Source organism: Lepidochelys kempii, chromosome 16 (assembly GCF_965140285.1).
Source record: "Lepidochelys kempii isolate rLepKem1 chromosome 16, rLepKem1.hap1, whole genome shotgun sequence".
In the NCBI taxonomy this organism is placed as follows: domain Eukaryota; kingdom Metazoa; phylum Chordata; order Testudines; family Cheloniidae; genus Lepidochelys; species Lepidochelys kempii.
Genome location: NC_136395.1, coordinates 3,340,029 through 3,361,661, shown reverse-complemented (window position 1 = coordinate 3,361,661; position 21,633 = coordinate 3,340,029). Strand labels below are relative to the sequence as shown.

Sequence of the window (21,633 nt, the reverse complement as noted above, 5' to 3'; positions counted from 1 at the left end):
AATCCTCCCCAAACCCTACAGTCCCTTTCCTGGGGAAGGCTTCATAAAAATCCTCTCCAATTTGCATAGGTGAACAAAGACCCAAACCCTTGGATCTTAAGAACAATGAAAAAGCAATCAGGTTCTTAAAAGAAGAATTTTAATTGAAGAAAAAAATTAAAAGAATCAGCTCTGTAAAATCAGGATGGTAAATACCTTACAGGGTAATCAGATTCAAAACATAGAGAATCCCTCTAGGCAAAAGCTTAAGTTACAAAAAGACACAAAAACAGGAATATACATTCCATTCAGCACAGCTTATTTTATCAGCCATTTAAACAAAACAGAATCTAACGCATACCAAGCTAGATTACTTACTAAGTTCTAAGACTCCATTCCTTTTCTGTTCCCGGCAAAAGCAACACACAGACAGAGAGAGCCTTTGTTTCTCCCCCCCTCCAGCTTTGAAAGTATCTTGTTTCCTCATTGGTCATTTTGGTCCAGCGAGGTTATCCTAGCTTCTTAACCCTTTACAGGTGAAAGGGTTTTTCCTCTGGCCAGGAGGGATTTTTAAAGGTGTTTACCCTTCCCTTTATATTTATGACAACAGGTCTGGGTGGAGTGGCAACAGCCACGGCAGAGCTACTGCCAGGCCCGTGAGGGTCCCGTACCAATTCTACCTGGGCCACGCTGGGGCAATCAGGAGGACCTGGGCCTGTCCGTCTTTATCTTCTCCAGGACCCTGCTGATTAGAGGGAACTCAGAAAAGGTGTAGAGAAGCCGGCCAGACCAGGACAGGAGAAAGGCATCGGAGATAGCGCCCCTCCTCAGGCCCCCCTGGAGCAGAACCGGGGACATTGCTGTTTCTGCCGAGTCGTGAACAGGTCCACCTGGAGAATTCCCCACCTTCGGAAGAGCCAGTGGGCCACTTCCGGGTGGAAGAACCACTCGCATTGCTAGGAAAAGTCCCTGCTCAAGCGATCCGCCCTCTCGTTCCGGGCGCCTGGTAGGTTGAAGGTCTTCAAGTGGATGTTCGTGGGCTACACAGAAGTCCCACAGCCTGAGGGCTTCACGGCAGAGGGCAGAGGATCAGGCCCCACCTTGCCTGTTAATGTAGAACATTGAGGCCATGTTGTCCGTGAGGACCCTGACTACCTTGCCCTCCAGGTGTGAGTGGAAGGCCATACATGCCAGTTGCACTGCCCTGAGCTCCTTGATGTTTATATGTAAGGTCAGGTCTTGAACCGACCACAGGCCTTGGGTCTGAAAGTTCCCCACATGCGCCCCCCAACCCAGGTCTGATGCATCGGACACCAGCTCCAACGACGGGGCTCTGTCCCTGAATGGGACCCCTTGGAGCATGTTGTTTGGGGCAGACCATCACTGTAGGGAGGTGATCACAGAGTCCGGCACAGGGAGGACCTTGTCCATCCTGTCCATGGCCTGGGAGAACTTCGAGGCCAACCAGAGCTGGAGGGATCTCATCCTGAGTCTGGCGTAATGGACCACGTACGTGCATGCCGACATGTGACCCAAGAGTTGTAGGCAAACCCTGGCTGTTGTCACCGGGAACCTTGTGACCAAGTCGATGAGACTTTTCATGGTCTTGAATCTGTCTGGAGGAAGAGGGGCCCTGGCCGACACTGGGTCCAGGAGCGCCCCGATAAACTCTAAGCATTGGACCGGGACTAACGTGGACTTGGTGTTGTTTACCAACAGGCCCACAGCAGTGCACATGGACAGGAGGAGCGCCACGTGATCCCCCACCTGCAACCGAGAGGTGCCCTTGACAAACCAATCGTCCAGATAGGGAAATATCTGGACCCACCGCCATCTGAGATAGGCCGCTACCACTGACATGCATTTTGTAAACACCCTGGGGGCAGTGGACAGACCAAACGGGAGGACTGTGAATTGGTAATGACTCTGTCCCACCACGAAACGGAGGAAGCGCCTGTGCCCCTCGAATATGTGGATGTGGAAGTACGCGTCCTGTAGATCGAGGACAGTGTACCAGACCCCGAGATCCAGGGAGGGGATGATGGACACCAGGGAGACCATGCAGAACTTGAGCTTCACCATGTACTGGTTCAGACCTTGGAGGTCCAGGATGGGCCTGAGGCCCCCTTTGGCCTTTGGGATAAGGAAATAATTTGACCATGAACTCCTCAGGCACTGCCTCCTAGACCTAGGAGACACCCCACCTCCTGCTCGAGCAGAGCTTCATGCGAGGGGTCTCCCAAGGACAGGGAATGGTTGGGCGGGGAGGAAGTAAACTGCAGGGTGTAACCCTGGGAGATGGTGTTGAGGACCCATCGGTCCGAGGTTAGTCGCGACCATTCCAGGAGGAAAAACTTCCCTTCTCCAACCGGTTGTGTGCTTATCAGGGGTGGATCCCTGATGAGGACTGGTGGGGTGCCCCTGAGCGTCCCGTCAAAAACGCCTTTTCCCCACCTTCTTGCCCTTGGAGGACCCAGGCTGGGGGCAGGCCAAGACTGCCTCTGAGGGCGTCTCTTATAGTCTCACTGATTCTTATGGGAGGTCTTGTACGTCGGGAGGACAGCCTGGGTGGGAGCCTGCTTCCGTTTGAACTTAGGTTTTGCCGGAACCGAGACATAGAGGCACAGAGTCTGGAGGGTCCTGCGGGAGTCTTTCATGCCATGCTGTCTTGTATCTGTTTCCTCTGCAAACAAAGCTTTCCTGTCAAATGGGAGATCCTGCATGGAAGACTGTGCCTCGCTGGACAGCCCAGAGAGCAGGAGCCATGACGCCTGTCTCATGGACACCGTGGAGGCCACTGATCGTGCGGCCGTGTCCGCAGCATCCGAGACTGCCTGCAGGAACGCCCTAGCAGCCGCTGCCCCTTCCTCCACTAGTGCCTTGAACTCCTTCCTATCACGCTCCTGGAGGGAGTCCTCAAACTTGGGCAGGGAGCCTCACAGATTGAATCTGTACCGGCCCAGGAGAGCCTGATGGTTTGCCACTCATAACCGGAAGCTCGAAGATGAATACACTTTCCTTCCAAAAAGAGTCCAGTCTCCGAGAGTCTTTGTTCTTTGGGGTCGGGGCTGGCTGACCCTGCCGTTCCCTGTGGTTGACTGACTCGACCACCAAGGAGTTGGGCGCCAGCTGGGTATACAAGTACTCATGTCCCTTAGCGGGTACAAAGTACTTGTGTTCTGCCTTTTTAGAGATGGGGACCAATGAGGCTGGTGTTTGCCACAGGGCATTTGAAATCTTTGCCACCCCCTCAGGGAGAGGCAAGGCCACCCTGCAGTGCAGGGTGCAGAAGGGGATAACACGTTAACCAGGCAGTCTGAGGGCTCCTCCATCTCTTCTGCCTGGAGGTGGAGGCTTGCTGCCACCCTCTCTAAGAGTTCTTGGTGGGCCCTGAAGTCCACCTGCGGGACGGAGGGGGGCAGGGCTGCAATTGCCTCCTCCAGGCTGGGCAAAGAGGCTGGTGTGGTGCTCTGGGTGTCGGCGAGCACCATCTAGTTGGACTTCAGGCACAGTGCCGAGGACACACTTCCCACTGCCTCCTTTCTTGGGGGTCTGGAGAGGGAGGCCGATGGTGCCTCCAAAGCTCTGGCCACCGAGTGAGCACCCACCGGGGGCTGCGCCAGAGACCACGGTGCCCACTGGTACCATTGGGCCGGCCACGATGCTCGGTGCCACGGCACTTGCTGTTCGGGTTGGCTGGCCTGGGCCATCGAAGGACGGCTATGAATGGAGACCGGGCTGGTGTAAGATCTGCTGTTGTCTTTGGACTGGGAGGAGTGGCAGTGCCGGGATATACGACGGCCATGGGACCGTGATCTCGATGTGGAGGACCGGTACCGGCGGTAACAGCTGCTCCGAGAACGGCCTCGACGGGCAGACCCGCGACGGTGAAATGCCGGCGATCGACACCCGGGGCTGCGATGTCCTGGTGGAGCCTTAGAGTGGGAGTCTGAGCGGGAACGGCATCGACAACTGTGCCATGATCGACTGCGGTACCCTCTCTGAGACGAGGACCGATGGCGACGCCCGCTGCAGTCCCACTGATATTTGCTCCTTGAGGAAGAGTGGTGCCGCGAGTCCCAGATGGACGGAACCCAGGCAGACAGTCTGGTCGGCGTCAAGGGCGATCCACCTGGACTCTGCCCCAAGCAATCGCTGGGCGGTGATCGGCGCTGGGAACGTTCCCGAGACCGGTACCGGGCCAGAGGCGACTGCAGAAATCCCAGCGGCGGCTTGCCTCTGGAGTGTGGGGCCGACATTGGTGTGCTCCGAGCAACAGCATGGACATAACGTCCCAGGCTGCCTGGAGGGCTTCAGGAGTGGATGGCATCCGGACATCCGGAGAGGCCTGTTCTGAATGGGCCAGGCTACTCCGCTCAATGTGAGTTGGAGGCCTGGGGCCCGGTGGGGATTGAGGACTGCCTGACATGGGCCTAGCCTCTGTCCCAGACTTCCCTTGGTGCCGCTGCGAAGAGGTTGTATTCCTGGCCCTCTTGGCGTGCCCTGTGGACTGGGAGCGGTGCTGACGAGTCGATGGCACCAGAAGGTTGCTGCGTACCGGTGCTGCGGTGCCGGGTACCGGTTCGGAGCGGCGTGCCAGGGTCAGGGTCAGGGCCGACTCCATCAGGATGGCCTGGAGCCTAATGTCCCTTTCTCTTTTGGTCCAAGGCTTAAACGACTTGCAAATCTTGCACCTTTCGCTGATATGGGTTTCTCTCAAGCAGCACAAACAATCTGCGTGCAGGTCACTTCTTGGCATAGAACACCTACAAGAGCCACACGACTTAAACCCTGAGATGCGGGGCATACAGCTATTGCTAACCGACTAACTAAACTAACTAAAGAGCTAACTAACTACAGGTACTAACACTGAACGAACGAACAGTTCTGGGGATGAGCTACAGCCAAGCTGGAGCAGAGCAGTTCTGATGCACCTCCCCTGGCGGCAAGAAGGAACTGAGGGGGCGGGGGGCGCGCAGCTCCCCTTATACAGCGCCAGGCAGGTGCCACTCTAGGGGTCGCAGGGGGCGCTCCACCCTATGGGTACTGCTAGGGGAAAAACTTGCGGCCCTGGAGCACGCACACCTATTGCGGAATACACATGAGCAATCACTCGAAGAACTGAGCTCTCCAGATCCAGATCCAGTAAAGGGATTGTGTAAGCCAGGGGGCCAGTTTAGTCTCCATGGAGTAAACTGCTGCCACGATACCCCTGCAGCAATCACTTCAATTTAATGTTTTCTATATCTGCTGTTACTTCCTGTGACCTTAGTGGTTAGTTACTATTCAGGCTCCTAAAGGTTGTTTCTGCTAGGGGGAGAAACAGATGATCGAATCAGGCATTTCTTGATGCAATCATATTTATTTACAAGAATGTACAAAGGTTGTTTCTCTGAACACAGTAGGAATCATACAGCAGGAGACAGTTTATTTGTCCACAGCTCCAAGCCTCCTTCCAGGCAACACTGTACCCCAAAACTCACTCCCCTAGCTCAGGGTCCTGCTACAAGTACTTCTATGGCTGTCTCTGGGGCTTGCTTGCTGCTTCTCTGACAGCTTTTGTGGTGTTTCTGCTGCTTTTCTCCATATGCGCATAGCTTCCTCAAACAGTACACAGCCGCCCATGTCTCCATCCAACCCTGAGTCAAACCATGTTACCCACACGTAGCTCAGACTCCTGAGCAGCCTTGCACACGGCCTGTGTTTTGGGCAGCAGCTCCTATTGTTTCAACCATCTATTCCATAAAGGAGCTTAAATGTTTTGTACATTTATTCTGAGTGAAGGGCGATGGTTATGCCCCCCACTTTCAAAAAGGTTTCACGCAGCATAACAATATATCACACACAAATCTACACTAAAAGAACATATTCAGGTTGTGAGGCAAGCACTCAAAAGTTCGCAAATGCCACAATTAAGGTTGCTCATGCAACCTTAATTCAGCTCCATTGTGCATATCCATTATGATCATCTTTAATTACATGAGCTCACATGCTGGTTTTTGCCTCACTCAGAGCAGGGTGCTCACTTAATGAACAGCTAGTCAAGGTTTTGTTTTCTCCTCCTTGTTCAATGGGTGGCCACACCCTGCACTGACGACAGAATTATTATTTTCTCAAGGGCTTTCTGATGGAGCTCATCGCTATAGTATCTGAGTGATTCACCAACATTCATCTTCACAACACCCCCATAAGAAGAGGGGATGGGATTATCCCCATTTGACAGATGGGCCGCTGAGGCAGAGAATGATTAAGGACAAAACTTCCCACTGATATGAGGCGCCAAATTTGAGACACTAAGGACCTGATTTGCAGAGTCCTTAGCATTTTATAACACTTTTTATGTTTACACCACAGCTCGCAGTGACTTCAGTCCCAGCTGTGAATGCTCCACATTTCTGCAAATCAGATCCCTGGGCGCCCAGAGAATAAGAAAACCCCACAGGGTCCCAGTTCCAATCTCCGTGTCCAGCCAATCCCAGCTCCCCCCTTCCCCTAGCTCCTTGTCTAACCTCAGTGTTCTCCTCCTCCCACACCAGCCGGCTCCCAGTCCCCCCCACCTGTTCCCCTCCCCAGCTCCCAGTCTCCTCCCCTCCAGCTTTCAGTATACTCGCTTTCCTTCCCCCCACCAATTCCCAATCCCAGCTTCCTTGTTCCACTCTACTTCGTTCCCTCTCCCCCACCAGTCTGGCTCTTATCCCCTCTGCATCTGAGGCAGGCGGCTTCCTCCTCTACACTGCCTGGGTGCTGGCAAGGGGGTCCTGAGAGTACAGGAGAGACTGGCTCCCTGCTCTCAGTTCCAGTGCCTAGGCCTTGGCCTATCTAGGAGGCGCAATTACAGGGAATGTCCAGCTTTGCCCCCTAGCCCTGGGTTAAGGCTGCTCAGTCACTCTGTGGGGATGGTGCATGCGCAGCCCGGTGACACAGAGGGGCAGGAATATGCTCAAGGAGGATGGTATCTTTGGAGATTTAAGTGGCTAAACTCTAGGAAACTTTGAACATGAGCAAACTGAGATTTTTTCCAAAGGCTTATTACTAGGCCAGATGAGGGCAGATTTTCACAGGAACACCAAAACACTCATCCCTGACACAAAGGCCATCCTCTGCCAAATTTTACATTCCTGCTCCAATGCATAGGTGCGCTAGAGCCTCTCAATGAAATAGTCACCAACATTTCAACATTTTGCAAAACAATGTATTTGCCCCAGCCTCATTCACAGAAATGGCTGACCCATTTTGGCTGAAACTTTGCAAAACAAGTTTGCCTGGGGCCAGTATGGAAAATTTCAACCAAAATGGTTAAAGTTTGGCAAAGTTATAAGCAATGGAAAAATTATCTTATGAAGCAAAGTCTTAGGCAACCTTAATAATAGGTGGTGCTACCAGTCCTGCCTCACTTTATAACAAAGGGGGGGAGGGTGCGTGCATGTGTGTGCACATTCACATGCAATTTGCTACGAAGAAAGCCTAACTGGCTTCACAAATAGGATACCAGGTCTCCGATCAAAGCCCTCTGGTGGCTGTGAGTAGCTATTAGTCTGTACCCATAATCTAGTAGCATAAGACTTGAAGACAAACTGATATCATCCCTGAAATAAAAACCTGACCCAGCAATTCATCCTGCTGTCATGGTCTCTTGATGTGGAGGCATGAATACATATTAAAGCTGCATAGAGCCAGTGCTGTTTGGATGTTGTCACTTTGCATATTCATCTCTAGGGAGCAGAAACTCACTCTTCCTAGTCATGAAAAATCAACTCATATTATGCAGCAACAGGCATCCCTTCCTTGCTGACCAAGCAAAGTCACACCAGCTCTGGATGATGACCAATCACTGTCCCTTGTTATGTCTGCCTTTGACGGAAGTCAGTGATCCACATAAGACTCACCCTGCACTTTTGTCAAGTCTGATATTTACCTTAGTCACTTCACGTTGATGTCCCACGAACCTCTTCAGCACTGCTCCCGATCTCCAGTTATACACGACTACAGTCTGAAGAGAGAAACATCTATGTGAATTCAGCCAGCACATCTGTGCGTGAGGACTGACATTACACAGACTTGTCTGCAAGGTGACAGAGTCTATGATTTTTACATATTTTTTTTCCAGACAAATAGCTTTTCCTGCTATAAAGGGGAGGGCACAGCAAGGGTGTGTACTGGGTGAAGAGCATCAGGAAAAAATAGTCCTCATTGTGTGAAAACCTACATGTCTATTGAAATAAAAGAAACATTTTCTAGATCAAAAAGCCATCCACACCCCATTTCTATCAGGTTGGACAATACAAACTATGTCAATAAAGGGAGCATAATTTGGACTCAGCAACAGGGAATAAAAACATTGCTTTGTAATATGTGCAGCCTGGGTATGAAAACATGTAGCACACGGGCCGCCACCACACAGTCCATGCCTAAGTAGTCAGCTGATCTTGTCCTGAGCACCAGCAGCACATTTAGACCCCCCCTTTCAGAAGCTCTTCCCTTGTAATATAAAAGAATGCATCACAGGTTGGCTGATGTGAAGGCCAGAAGGGAGAACTGTCTCACCTAGTCTGACCCCCTGTACATCACAATCCAGAGACTTCCACCCAGTTACGCCTGTGGTGGGCCCAACATCCCTTTGCTTGTTACAGTCTCTCTGGGCTGAGTAGCTTAGGTGCTGTTTGGAACACAGGACAGGGGCTTGCTCTTAAATGTATGGACCAAAATGTTCATAGAATCATAGAATATCAGGGTTGGAAGGGACCCCAGAAGGTCATCTAGTCCAACCCCCTGCTCGAAGCAGGACCAATTCCCAGTTAAATCATCCCAGCCAGGGCTTTGTCAAGCCTGACCTTAAAATCCTCTAAGGAAGGAGATTCTACCACCTCCCTAGGTAACGCATTCCAGTGTTTCACCACCCTCTTAGTGAAAAAGTTTTTCCTAATATCCAATCTAAACCTCCCCCACTGCAACTTGAGACCATTACTCCTCGTTCTGTCATCTGCTACCATTGAGAACAGTCTAGAGCCATCCTCTTTGGAACCCCCTTTCAGGTAGTTGAAAGCAGCTATCAAATCCCCCCTCATTCTTCTCTTCTGCAGGCTAAACAATCCCAGCTCCCTCAGCCTCTCCTCATAACTCATGTGTTCTAGACCCCTAATCATTTTTGTTGCCCTTCGCTGGACTCTCTCCAATTTATCCACATCCTTCTTGAAGTGTGGGGCCCAAAACTGGACACAGTACTCCAGATGAGGCCTCACCAATGTCGAATAGAGGGGAACGATCACGTCCCTCGATCTGCTCGCTATGCCCCTACTTATACATCCCAAAATGCCATTGGCCTTCTTGGCAACAAGGGCACACTGCTGACTCATATCCAGCTTCTCGTCCACTGTCACCCCTAGGTCCTTTTCCGCAGAACTGCTGTCTAGCCATTCGGTCCCTAGTCTGTAGCGGTGCATTGGATTCTTCCGTCCTAAGTGCAGGACCCTGCACTTATCCTTATTGAACCTCATCAGATTTCTTTTGGCCCAATCCTCCAATTTGTCTAGGTCCTTCTGTATCCTATCTCTCCCCTCCAGCGTATCTACCACTCCTCCCAGTTTAGTATCATCCGCAAATTTGCTGAGAGTGCAATCCACACCATCCTCCAGATCATTTATGAAGATATTGAACAAAACCGGCCCCAGGACTGACCCTTGGGGCACTCCACTTGATACCGGCTGCCAACTAGACATGGAGCCATTGATCACTACCCGTTGAGCCTGACAATCTAGCCAGCTTTCTACCCACCTTATAGTGCATTCATCCAGCCCATACTTCCTTAACTTGCTGACAAGAATACTGTGGGAGACCGTGTCAAAAGCTTTGCTAAAGTCAAGAAACAATACATCCACTGCTTTCCCTTCATCCACAGAACCAGTAATCTCATCATAAAAGGCGATTAGATTAGTCAGGCATGACCTTCCCTTGGTGAATCCATGCTGGCTGTTCCTGATCACTTTCCTCTCATGCAAGTGCATCAGGATTGATTCTTTGAATCTGTGAATTCTTTTGAGTCTGTGTTCAAATGCAGATGCCTGGAATTAGAGTCCGGGGTGACATGCTGGCCACACTGAAGTCAGTGGGTGATTTGCTGGGGCCAAGATTTCAAGTGGAGCCTGTGGAGCCTAAATTTGGATTTAGGAGTCTAACTTCATGAACACAGGTTTGAAGATGTATGCCCTGATTTTTAAAAGAAACAAAACACGTTCCAAACACATAAATACTTAATAAACTGCCCAGATTCAAAACCATCAGCTTAGTGTCTGTCTTCATGTAGGGCATGAAGGAGTGTTATCAGGAGGGCCAAATCGCACCTGGAGCTGCAGCTAGCCAGAGATGTCAAGAGTAACAAGAAGGGTTTCTTCAGGTATGTTGGCAACAAGAAGAAAGCCAAGGAATGTGTGGGCCCCTTACTGAATGAGGGAGGCAACCTAGTGACAGAGGATGTGGAAAAAGCTAATGTACTCAATGCTTTTTTGCCTCTGTTTTCACTAACAAGGTCAGCTCCCAGACTGCTGCGCTGAGCATCACAAAATGGGGAAGAGATGGCCAGCCCTCTGTGGAGATAGAGGTGGTTAGGGACTATTTAGAAAAGCTGGACGTGCACAAGTCCATGGGGCCGGACGAGTTGCATCCGAGAGTGCTGAAGGAATTGGCGGCTGTGATTGCAGAGCCATTGGCCATTATCTTTGAAAACTCGTGGCGAACCGGGGAAGTCCCGGATGACTGGAAAAAGGCTAATGTAGTGCCAATCTTTAAAAAAGGGAAGAAGGAGGATCCTGGGAACTACAGGCCAGTCAGCCTCACCTCAGTCCCTGGAAAAATCATGGAGCAGGTCCTCAAAGAATCAATCCTGAAGCACTTGCATGAGAGGAAAGTGATCAGGAACAGCCAGCATGGATTCACCAAGGGAAGGTCATGCCTGACTAATCTAATTGCCTTTTATGATGAGATTACTGGTTCTGTGGATGAAGGGAAAGCAGTGGATGTATTGTTTCTTGACTTTAGCAAAGCTTTTGACACGGTCTCCCACAGTATTCTTGTCAGCAAGTTAAGGAAGTATGGGCTGGATGAATGCACTACAAGGTGGGTAGAAAGCTGGCTAGATTGTCGGGCTCAACGGGTAGTGATCAATGGCTCCATATCTAGTTGGCAGCCGGTATCAAGTGGAGTACCCCAAGGGTCGGTCCTGGGGCCAATTTTGTTCAATATCTTCATAAATGATCTGGAGGATGGTGTGGATTGCACTCTCAGCAAATTTGCGGATGATACTAAACTGGGAGGAGTGGTAGATACGCTGGAGGGGAGGGATAGAATACAGAAAGACCTAGACAAATTGGAGGATTGGGCCAAAAGAAATCTGATGAGGTTCAATAAGGATAAGTGCAGGGTCCTGCACTTAGGACGGAAGAACCCAATGCACAGCTACAGACTAGGGACCGAATGGCTAGGCAGCAGTTCTGCGGAAAAGGACCTAGGGGTGACAGTGGACGAGAAGCTGGATATGAGTCAGCAGTGTGCCCTTGTTGCCAAGAAGGCCAATGGCATTTTGGGATGTATAAGTAGGGGCATAGCGAGCAGATCGAGGGACGTGATCGTTCCCCTCTATTCGACATTGGTGAGGCCTCATCTGGAGTACTGTGTCCAGTTTTGGGCCCCACACTTCAAGAAGGATGTGGATAAATTGGAGAGAGTCCAGCGAAGGGCAACAAAAATGATTAGGGGACTGGAACACATGAGTTATGAGGAGAGGCTGAGGGAGCTGGGATTGTTTAGCCTGCAGAAGAGAAGAATGAGGGGGGATTTGATAGCTGCTTTCAACTACCTGAAAGGGGGTTCCAAAGAGGATGGCTCTAGACTGTTCTCAAGGGTAGCAGATGACAGAACGAAGAGTAATGGTCTCAAGTTGCAGTGGGGGAGGTTTAGATTGGATATTAGGAAAAACTTTTTCACTAAGAGGGTGGTGAAACACTGGAATGCGTTACCTAGGGAGGTGGTAGAATCTCCTTCCTTAGAGGTTTTTAAGGTCAGGCTTGACAAAGCCCTGGCTGGGATGATTTAACTGGGAATTGGTCCTGCTTTGAGCAGGGGGTTGGACTAGATGACCTTCTGGGGTCCCTTCCAACCCTGATATTCTATGATTCTATGATTCTCCCCAGGGCCACGGCTCTTGAAAATGAGCATGGCTACCCTCACCTGTAATATGAGGCACTTGGGTACCATAGTGATGGGCATGAGCTAAATAGATGGATATGTCAGCAATGTGCTGCTATTGCAAAAAATAGCAAATGCAATTTTAGGGTACATTAACAGAGGTACGAGGAGTCCAGTGGCACCTTAAAGACTAACAAATGTATTTGGGCATAAGCTTCTTTTCTGAAGAAGTGGGTTTTTTACCCACGAAAGCTTATGCCCAAATACATTTATTAGTCTTTAAGGTGCCACCAGACTTCTCATTGTTTTTGTGGATACAGACTAACACGGCTACCCCTCTGATACTTAACAGAGGTACGACATGCAAGTCACGGGAGGTGATAGTACCAAGCTGCTCAGCACTAGTTAGGCTTCAACTGGAGGACTGTGTCCAGTTTTGATCACCAATGGATAGAAAGGATGTAGAGAAACTGGAAAGGATCCAGAGGTGAGCAACAAAGATGATCAGAGGAATGGAATGCAAGCCATATGAGCAAAGGCTGGGTATGGGTAGTTTGGAAAAGAGGAGATTGAGGGGAGAGATGAGAGCGGTCTTCAAATACTTGAAAGGCTGCCATAAAAAGGAGAGAGAAAAATGATTCTCTTTTGCCAAGAGAGCAGGACAAGAGTCATTGGGTTCAAACTTCAAACAAACGGATTTAGAATCTCAGGAAAAACTTCCTACCTGTCAGAACAGTACGACAATGGCACAGACTGCCTAGGGAGGTTGTGGAAGCTCCTTCACTGGAGGTTTTCAAAAGGAGGCTGGATAGCCACCTGTCTTGGATGGTTTAGATACAACAAATCCTGCGTCTTAGAAGGGGCTTAGACTAGATGACCACTGCAGCCCCTTCTAACCCTGTGGTTCTATGATGCCCTGTGAATTGGAGGATTGCACAGCTGTGTTGTGTGGCATCCCATGTGCCCTGTCAAAGGGGCAGTGATTTAAAAATAAACTTTATTTGGAACACTATTGCCACATCTTAATGTCCTCCTGACTTCACAGCCTCGCTCAGTCTCTGCTCTGGCAGTGATCCCCCTCTGCCAGCAAAGCCTGCATGCTCTGTGCCATCAGCCCAGCCTCCTCTAACTGCGTTAGCATCACAAGAGAGACACAGTGCTTATGGCTGGGAAGGTATATTTATTCTAGAACCCCTCTTCAGAAGTGGGCTGGGTAATCTGTTGCCCACAAAGGTGAATTTCATGGAGCCACAATGGTTGGTTTTGAGTTCCTCACTCTGAAATAAAGGGATGGTTGATGGTTTGAAACGCTTCAGAGCAAAGGAATTGCCCCACAAGAGCTGTTTGTCTACAGGTGCCAGCAATGGCTCATGGCCACTGTGTCCCTGCCCATCACCAGTACCTGGCACTGGGAGGAGCACTTCTTCCCCACCCTAGCTAATGGGCAGTCGGTGGCTTGGAGTACTGACAGCCTTTGCATTTTTATTTTAGCCAAGTGTTGGTCTGATGCCTGTGAACACATAAACCCCGTTGTTTGAATCTCGCCACGTCATTTGCCCTTATCTCTATGGCAGAGAGTTCCAGACACACTTGATTTCCTTGTGAATTTTGACCCACCCTACCTTGTCATTTCCTCCCGACACACAGAGATCCGATGTTAGAGCAGCCACAGAAGTGACGGCGTCAGTGTGAGCAGGGATGTATTGCTGAACAGCCTGGGCAGGACTGTCGTCTTCTACATAATCATCAGGCCTGCCAAAGAGGGAAAGACACACAGCAGCAGGAACTTCAATACACATTACAGAGAAGTCATTGTATGCCATAGATCACCCATCCCACGTCTCAAACCACATGGCATTGGCTCCAATTAAACTGAATGTAAGGATAGCAGCGCCTTGGTTTAGGAAGAAACGCTGAATGCTGAGATGCTGGAGAAAGGCAAGCCAACACGCAAGCTCTGAGCAATGCAGAGATCAGCTCTCCGGGGACATAAATGTATTTCCTAGATGTGACATAACAGGTCTCTTCCACCTCTAATTCCTAAACCTGCAGAACAGTTACTCACCTCCACTATGGTGCATGGGACTGACTTTAACAGAACTTCACCAGTCTCCCGGCTACAGCTGGCAGATGATGGTCTGACTCAGCCACTATTCTAACAGTTCAGACATTTTCTGCTCTCTCAAATGTCCCTCACAATAACATTCCTGTTCTCCTTTCTGCTGCTCTGTGCCCTTGGCTTATCTCCAGTACTTATGGGCCAGTACTCCCATCTCCCTACTCATGGAGAAAGGGAGATTTTAACCCTTTCTTTGCAGGGGGAGCCACGCATGTCACTTGCTCAGGATATTCAGGGTGTCTCTCTCACTCTCAGAGACTAGATTGCTCACCATTTCTCCCATGCTTGCCGTAGCATATCCCCACCCCTCCAGCAGGAGTGCCCCTCTCCCTCCCACACGAATAGCTTGCAGCACATAAATCCGGCTCAGGAACTGCTCCCAGCACAGGCTGTCAGCACCACCACGTGGTTCATTATGAGAGCAAGACAAAGCTGAATGTGTTGCTGTTAGGATACTCTCAAACCAGAGATCCCCTTTTTTCGGCCAGATACGTTGATACATCTCCCAGACCATTCAGTCTGAGGAAAGCTTTCCATTTCCATGTGTGGCTGGGGGAGGGAGGTGGGGAACTGCATCAGAAACTCTCTCTGATCTCTTCCATGGTGGCACCAGCCCCTCTCTTGGATTAATACTGGATTAATACCTGGCTAATACCTATGAAAAGAAAAGAACGTGTGTGACAGTGCAGCTATTCGCATCCCAGCTGTACTGGTAGACACTATGCTGCAGGGCTAAGGACAATTGTTTGCTAGACGGCCCAGGGTGCAGGACTAGCAGAGCAATATCTCCTTTGTCAAGAGGAGCCATTTTCCACCCAAGATAGTACACCCAGGTCCTTTGCACCCCTGCCTAGGAACAGCCCAGGTGGATGCCAGTGACACTCTCTGGAGAGAGAGGATGGATTAGTTTGAGTGTGCTGCCAACACACTCCATTCACTAAAGCAACTTCTTATGTTCAGGGCTACAAGCAAATACTGAATGGGGGTGGAATTGCCATTTTAGCCACACAGTCATTGCAGTGCTGGGATCTAGGCCACTGCTTTTGAATATATGTGGAGGCAGAGACAGGTATTTTAGACCATTGAGAAATTAAGCAACCTTTAGAATCAAAAGACAAAAGGAAAAGTTACAGTTCATAAAACCCAGATGATTACATGTGATCACTAACCTCCCAGCCATAATCGGTGGGGTTTAGTAACTTTACATGAAGCTGGCATTCCCAGGAGATTGTTTACCTGTATTTGGAGGTGCTGCAGTTGATTTTACTCTGCAGTTTCCCCATGATATTGCACATGAGCCAAGGTGAGCAGCTCTGTAATCCAGCATGTAGTGCTCAGCTTCGAAACCTCAGCATCTCAGGCAATCTCTGGGAGCTGGGGGATTAGGAGAGGACACGTTATGGGGAATTTATAAATCAGTTCTGATCTTTACATCCATTGGATCCAATGCCGAGAATGCAGCACTTTCACTACAGTCCCAGTCATTAGCTTCCCTGCATTTCCCTTACTCCTCTTCCCGCCCCCATACCCATCACTCCAGATAGTATATGCTTGTTGCTTCTCTCTGCGCAGTGCCAGTTGGGAGGTGTGGCCAGCGGATGCTGCTTTATGGGCAACTCAATCAGCATCTTATTAGCAAACACCCCAGGTGAGAATGGCCCGTAGCACTATCTGAAAGGAGAGTTTCAGAGTAACAGCCGCGTTAGTCTGTATTCGCAAAAAGAAAAGGAGTACTTGTGGCACCTTAGAGACTAACCAATTTATTTGAGCATGAGCTTTCGTGAGCTACAGCTCACTTCATCGGATGCATACTGTGGAAACTGCAGAAGGCATTATATACACAGAGATCATGAAACAATACCTCCTCCCACCCCACTCTCCTGCTGGTAATAGCTTATCTAAAGTGATCATCAAGTTGGGCCATTTCCAGCACAAATCCAGGTTTTCATACACATTGTGAGGAGAGTGGTCACTTTGGATAAGCTATTACCAGCAGGAGAGTGAGTTTGTGTGTGTGGTTTTTGGAGGGGGCTGGGGGGGTGAGAAAACCTGGATTTGTGCTGGAAATGGCCCACCTTGATTATCATACACATTTTAAAGAGTGGTCACTTTGGATGGGCTATTACCAGCAGGAGAGTGGGGTGGGAGGAGGTATTGTTTCATGGTCTCTGTGTATATAATGCCTTCTGCAGTTTCCACAGTATGCATCCGATGAAGTGAGCTATAGCTCACGAAAGCTCATGCTCAAATAAATTGGTTAGTCTCTAAGGTGCCACAAGTCCTCCTTTTCTTTTTGAAAGGAGAGTGTGTTTCCTGGGAGTGTGTTGGCTGGGTTTTACTGTTGTTTTGTTGGTCTTTATGACTGTTGTAATAAACTGAATTCTGTGCTGGTGCCAGGCTGGCAGATTGATCCCCTGTGGCCTCAGAACAGGCGTAGCACGGGAAGTGTCCTCATTATGTACCTCAGTCCCTACCTGAACTACCTCAGCCTTACCCAGTCAATATACCCACTCAGTCCTTCACCTCCACAGTGCCAGTTTCTGGCAGGTTTTATGATGTGGACAACTACGCACTCACTTGTCTGTCTGAGGCTCTTCAGCAAAGCAGCACAGGGAAGCCTACACTGTTGTGCCCGTGTTCTAACTGTTCGGGGGTAAAGGCTCCAGTCACTCCACTGCCTTTTACTAGCACTAAACTCACTAAACGCATTCAATCAATACAGGAGAGGTGCAGCTGTCTACAGGCTGGTGTCAATGGTGGTGAATTACCAGGTACAGTAATCGGATTCTTCTCAGCAGGAGATGCTCTAAATGGATTGATTTCAGTCTGACCTGCTAAAGCTCCTGTCTTCCGGGTCAGTAGGAGTCTGCTGAAAATTTAATGACTGCATTTACCTGTTTGTCAGAGCAAACAAATCAAAATAACCTTCATGTCACTAATCACAGAAGCCTGAAGCTCAGATGCTAGAATTGCTAGGTCAGAAAGTGGACTGGTTTCCTGGCAGACATTCCCCTTCTAATTTTACTCTGCTGTCCTTTGCAATTAGCAATGAATATAACCTAGTTAAGCTCTGCTTGTTCAATCCAGATGTTTATACAGCCAAAAGTTTTAAAGTGTAACCAATCTCATAGGCCAGGGAGTGTATTAACTGGGTAACTGACTTTCTTTCAGTCAAAACAAGACCAAGTTCGCAAACTATTTCAGTGTCCTAGGAACAGAGGTGACTTTTTTTTTTTTTTGGCAACAGGAAGAAGCTGGAAACTCAGTCTGTATTTTATTTAATAGAATTTAACTTTATTTCCTTGGCTTTTAATTAACCTGATATTGCAAATATTAAAATTAACTGCATGAAACAGTGAACTGGCAGAAAGAAAGCAAAATGACAACAGTGCCTTTTCCTGGGGGTTTGCTTGCATCTGCAAAATGCTTTGCAGATGTGAAGAGACTGTCATTTACTATATGTCTGTATAGTCCCTATTACAATGTGCGCCCCTGAGCTGGTGTAAAAAAGTAATAATGGTAACAGTGCTAAGTGTTATTAATAAAGAGAGTCTGGGAAGTCCAGCATATTTATAAGATTTGATGTAACAACCCCTCTAGCAATCTATTAGTAGCAGACATTCATAGCCATTTTACAGACCAGTTTTCCAGACAATCAATGGTAAATTTTTCTTTGTGGCTAATTATTCCTCATTACATGCAAGCAGCACAAGTTTTCCATTCATAAACACCTTCTGATTTTAATTGCACTATAGAATCAAGGCAGATAGTTAGCACTGTGAGAAAAGAATAAAAAGGAATAAAAATACAAATTACATTTTGTATCTTGAGAATGCTTCCCTACAACTGCCTAACTATAGCATAAATCTGCAGCTCCCTCTGCAACTTTGAATGCTTAATAAGAATGCAAGCTTCCAGAGTCTTGTTGCATTTTGGGAAAGCCCTCTGATACCCCAAGATGTCATCTCTTGGCAGACTTTCCAATGCAAATTTACCATCCTCCTGTACGTACGCCACTCACTATTGTGACAGTCTACTAGAATGAAGTTCTACTGTCAGGGCTCCCATTGTAATTGAATGACAACTAGGTATGCTTCAAAAAGAGTGCATTTCATCGTAGGGATTTATTTTTTTAAATGTACATTGCTCTTTAGCAACCCGTTCCTGGGAGCAGAAAGTATTTGCATTTAAACAAGTTTTAATCTCCTCAGTCTATTGTAACACAGCAGTGAAATCTGCATGCTGGCTTTGGGAAGCAACAATATCCCAAATAGCAAACAGTCATCATATAACACACAGACGTGAAACTAAATCATAAGATCACACCCCGACATCTGACTATCCAGCGTCACAGCCAGGGCCGGCTCTACCGTTTTTGCAGCCCCAAGCAGTGAAAAAACCTGTCGCCGCTGCATTGCCACCGCAGATGGCAGGAGAGAGAGAAGCTGCTGCCGCAGAAACTCTGCCGCCCCTTTCTGACTGCCACCCCAAGCACCTGCTTGGAACACTGGTGCCTGGAGCCAGCCCTGGTCACAGCACTGAGCAACATGGCTAATATCTGTCACCTGTGGCTTGTTCTCTCTCTCTCATCCTCTCCCCAAGGAGAGCTGTACACACAGTGGAGTGTTTTGATGATTTTTTTTTTTTAAATATGTACACACTGATTGGACTAGGCCATGAAAGAGAAGGTGCTTGGTCAGCCAGATCTCTTTGGAGTTTATTTCCAAGCACCGTTAATGGGACTTGCATATGATTATGAAGGGGAGAATCAACACAAAGTGAGGACATATTGTATGTGATTGAAAGAAAACTACTCTGTTTAAGCTAATCAGTACTGTTTTGCTTTCCTCCGGCTATGCAGATGCAAAACACCCATTTACAAAGCCGATAACATCACTTGAAGATTTGGGGAAACCCTAAGTAAATTCTTTGGGGTTCTTAAAGGGCTCCCTTGACCCATTTTACAGTGGTGCTGGTTAGCAGAATCCTGGATTATTCTATGTTCCAGCAAATACATTGCAGTGTTAAAGCCTCTTTAACACATTGCACTATTTTAAGACAATTAACCAGACATTTTAAAGATATTATCAGCAGTACCATACATTATTTAGACATAGAAGGTTGGGATTTTCAAATACCACTGAAATCTGGACACTGAACTTTCTCAAAGCACTTGGAAAATTCCAGCAAAAATAAAAGCCTCTTTGTTTAAATTAAGTTACAGTGGGTTTGCATTTCCTCTTGAGCAGCTAGCGCAATGTCTCTACTGCAACAAAAATGGCTTTTTTACACTGTTAGCTATCGCACAGTAAGATGCTAGTGGACACAAGGCATCGTCACTTTTACTGCAAGGTTTTATTACAATGCCATCCCTTCACTGAGATTGTGCAGTAGGATAGCTAACATGCATTCATTATTCCATGGTAAAAACACACTGGTTTTGGAGGTGAAGACAAAGCCTAGAAGTTTGATTCCTGCTTTTTTTCCCTCTTTTCAATGCTTGTCTTATTGTAATGATCTTCCCACTAGACCCTGGGAAAGTATGGATGGGATTGTGAACAGTGCTAACTACTAGCCATTTGTTATTAGTTAACTGGCCTTATTTTTGTTAAAGGGAATATTCCCTCTCTGCCCAATTACATGCGGTTTCCCTAGGAAAATGGGTCCCTCTAGTCTCCACTTCACATGCCCCATATTAATAACCCTTATATGTTAGCAACTACACTAAGAAATACAGGGCCACAATTCACTGTTTCCATGTACCTCGTGCGATTGATTCACCAAACCAGAGCCCACGGAAAACGCTAGCCTGGCAGAATAGCACCGCTTTGCACCAGTGCGAATGACTCCACAACATACAAGGCAGCAGGAAGGGCTTGTCTGCTCATGAGGGGCTGCCATAGCTCTTCGCGAAGACAGGAGAGCTTCTCCCGGCCGGTAGGAACTCCGCCTCCCCACGAGGCAGTACTGTAGCTGCGTCCCCCCAACAGAGCACTGTCTACAGCAGGAGTTCGATCTGTACAGCTGCGTCGCTCAGGGGGTATATTTCCACACGGTTATATCCACAAGGTTATATGCAGACCCAGCCTAACTCAGGACCGACAACTGTGCTGACCCAGGGATGCATCTCTCACTATCGCTGGCCAATACCTGTCTGGGAGGACGCATCAGGATTTCTTGACCAGTGCCCTAGGCTGCTCCTGACCTGTACTGAACGGATACCATCCCAGGGCACCTTCTTCCCCACAGCCCGGTCTCATGGACCTTCAGAAAGGGCACTGGTGAGCCCTGTTGTTGCCCCGCAGGACCAGCCCACCCGGGAGCAGGAGGAGCCGGGTTCTATGCCCACCATCGCCTCGCAGGGCCAAGCCGGGGTGTGCGCGTTGGGAGCCGGGCTCCGTGCCCCCCATCGCCCCGGGGAGCTGGCCCGCCCGGGGGGGGGGGAGCCGGACTCCGTGCCCCCCATCGCCCCGGGGGGCTGGCCCGCCCGGACGGGGGGGGAGCCGGGCTCCGTGCCCCCCATCGCCCCGGGGAGCTGGCCCGCCCGGGGGGGGGGGGGGGGAGCCGGGCTCCGTGCCCCCCATCGCCCCGGGGAGCTGGCCCGCCCGGAGGGGGGGGGGAGCCGGGCTCCGTGCCCCCCATCGCCCCGGGGAGCTGGCCCGCCCGGAGGGGGGGGGAGCCGGGCTCCGTGCCCCCCATCGCCCCGGGGGGCTGGCCCGCCCGGACGGGGGGGGGAGCCGGGCTCCGTGCCCCCCATCGCCCAGGGGGGCTGGCCCGCCCGGACGGGGGGGGAGCCGGGCTCCGTGCCCCCCATCGCCCCGGGGGGCTGGCCCCCCCGGACGGGGGGGGAGCCGGGCTCCGTGCCCCCCATCGCCCCGGGGGGCTGGCCCGCCCGGACGGGGGGGGGGGAGCCGGGCTCCGTGCCCCCCATCGCCCCGGGGGGCTGGCCCGCCCGGACGGGGGGGGGGGGAGCCGGGCTCCGTGCCCCCCATCGCCCCGGGGGGCTGGCCCGCCCGGACGGGGGGGGGGAGCCGGGCTCCGTGCCCCCCATCGCCCCGGGGGGCTGGCCCGCCCGGAGGGGGGGGGGAGCCGGGCTCCGTGCCCCCCATCGCCCCGGGGGGCTGGCCCGCCCGGAGGGGGGGGAGCCGGGCTCCGTGCCCCCCATCGCCCCGGGGGGCTGGCCCGCCCGGAGGGGGGGGGGAGCCGGGCTCCGTGCCCCCCATCGCCCCGGGGGGCTGGCCCGCCCGGAGGGGGGGGAGCCGGGCTCCGTGCCCCCATCGCCCCGGGGGGCTGGCCCGCCCGGAGCGGGGGGCTGGCCCGGGCTCTCGCCGACGCTGAGCTGCAGCCCGGGGGGTCGG

At 50.4% G+C, this 21,633-nt stretch overlaps 1 protein-coding gene across 5 annotated transcripts in view; it reads right to left on the bottom strand.

Moving 5' to 3' along the window:
* WDR31 (WD repeat domain 31) overlaps nt 1–20,667 on the bottom strand; it is a 55,818-nt gene extending 35,151 nt beyond the window's left edge. For all 5 annotated transcript variants that reach the window (XM_078849063.1, XM_078849061.1, XM_078849062.1 and 2 more), the window contains exons 1-4: nt 20,039–20,667; nt 15,512–15,649; nt 13,779–13,908; nt 7,895–7,969 (exon numbers count right to left, since the gene is read on the bottom strand). In XM_078849063.1, coding sequence (XP_078705189.1) covers nt 7,895–7,969; nt 13,779–13,908; nt 15,512–15,570 — 264 coding nt within the window. In that variant the 5' untranslated portion in view covers nt 15,571–15,649; nt 20,039–20,667. The remainder of the gene's footprint in view (nt 1–7,894; nt 7,970–13,778; nt 13,909–15,511; nt 15,650–20,038) is intronic.
* Nucleotides 20,668–21,633: the final 966 nt, after the last annotated feature.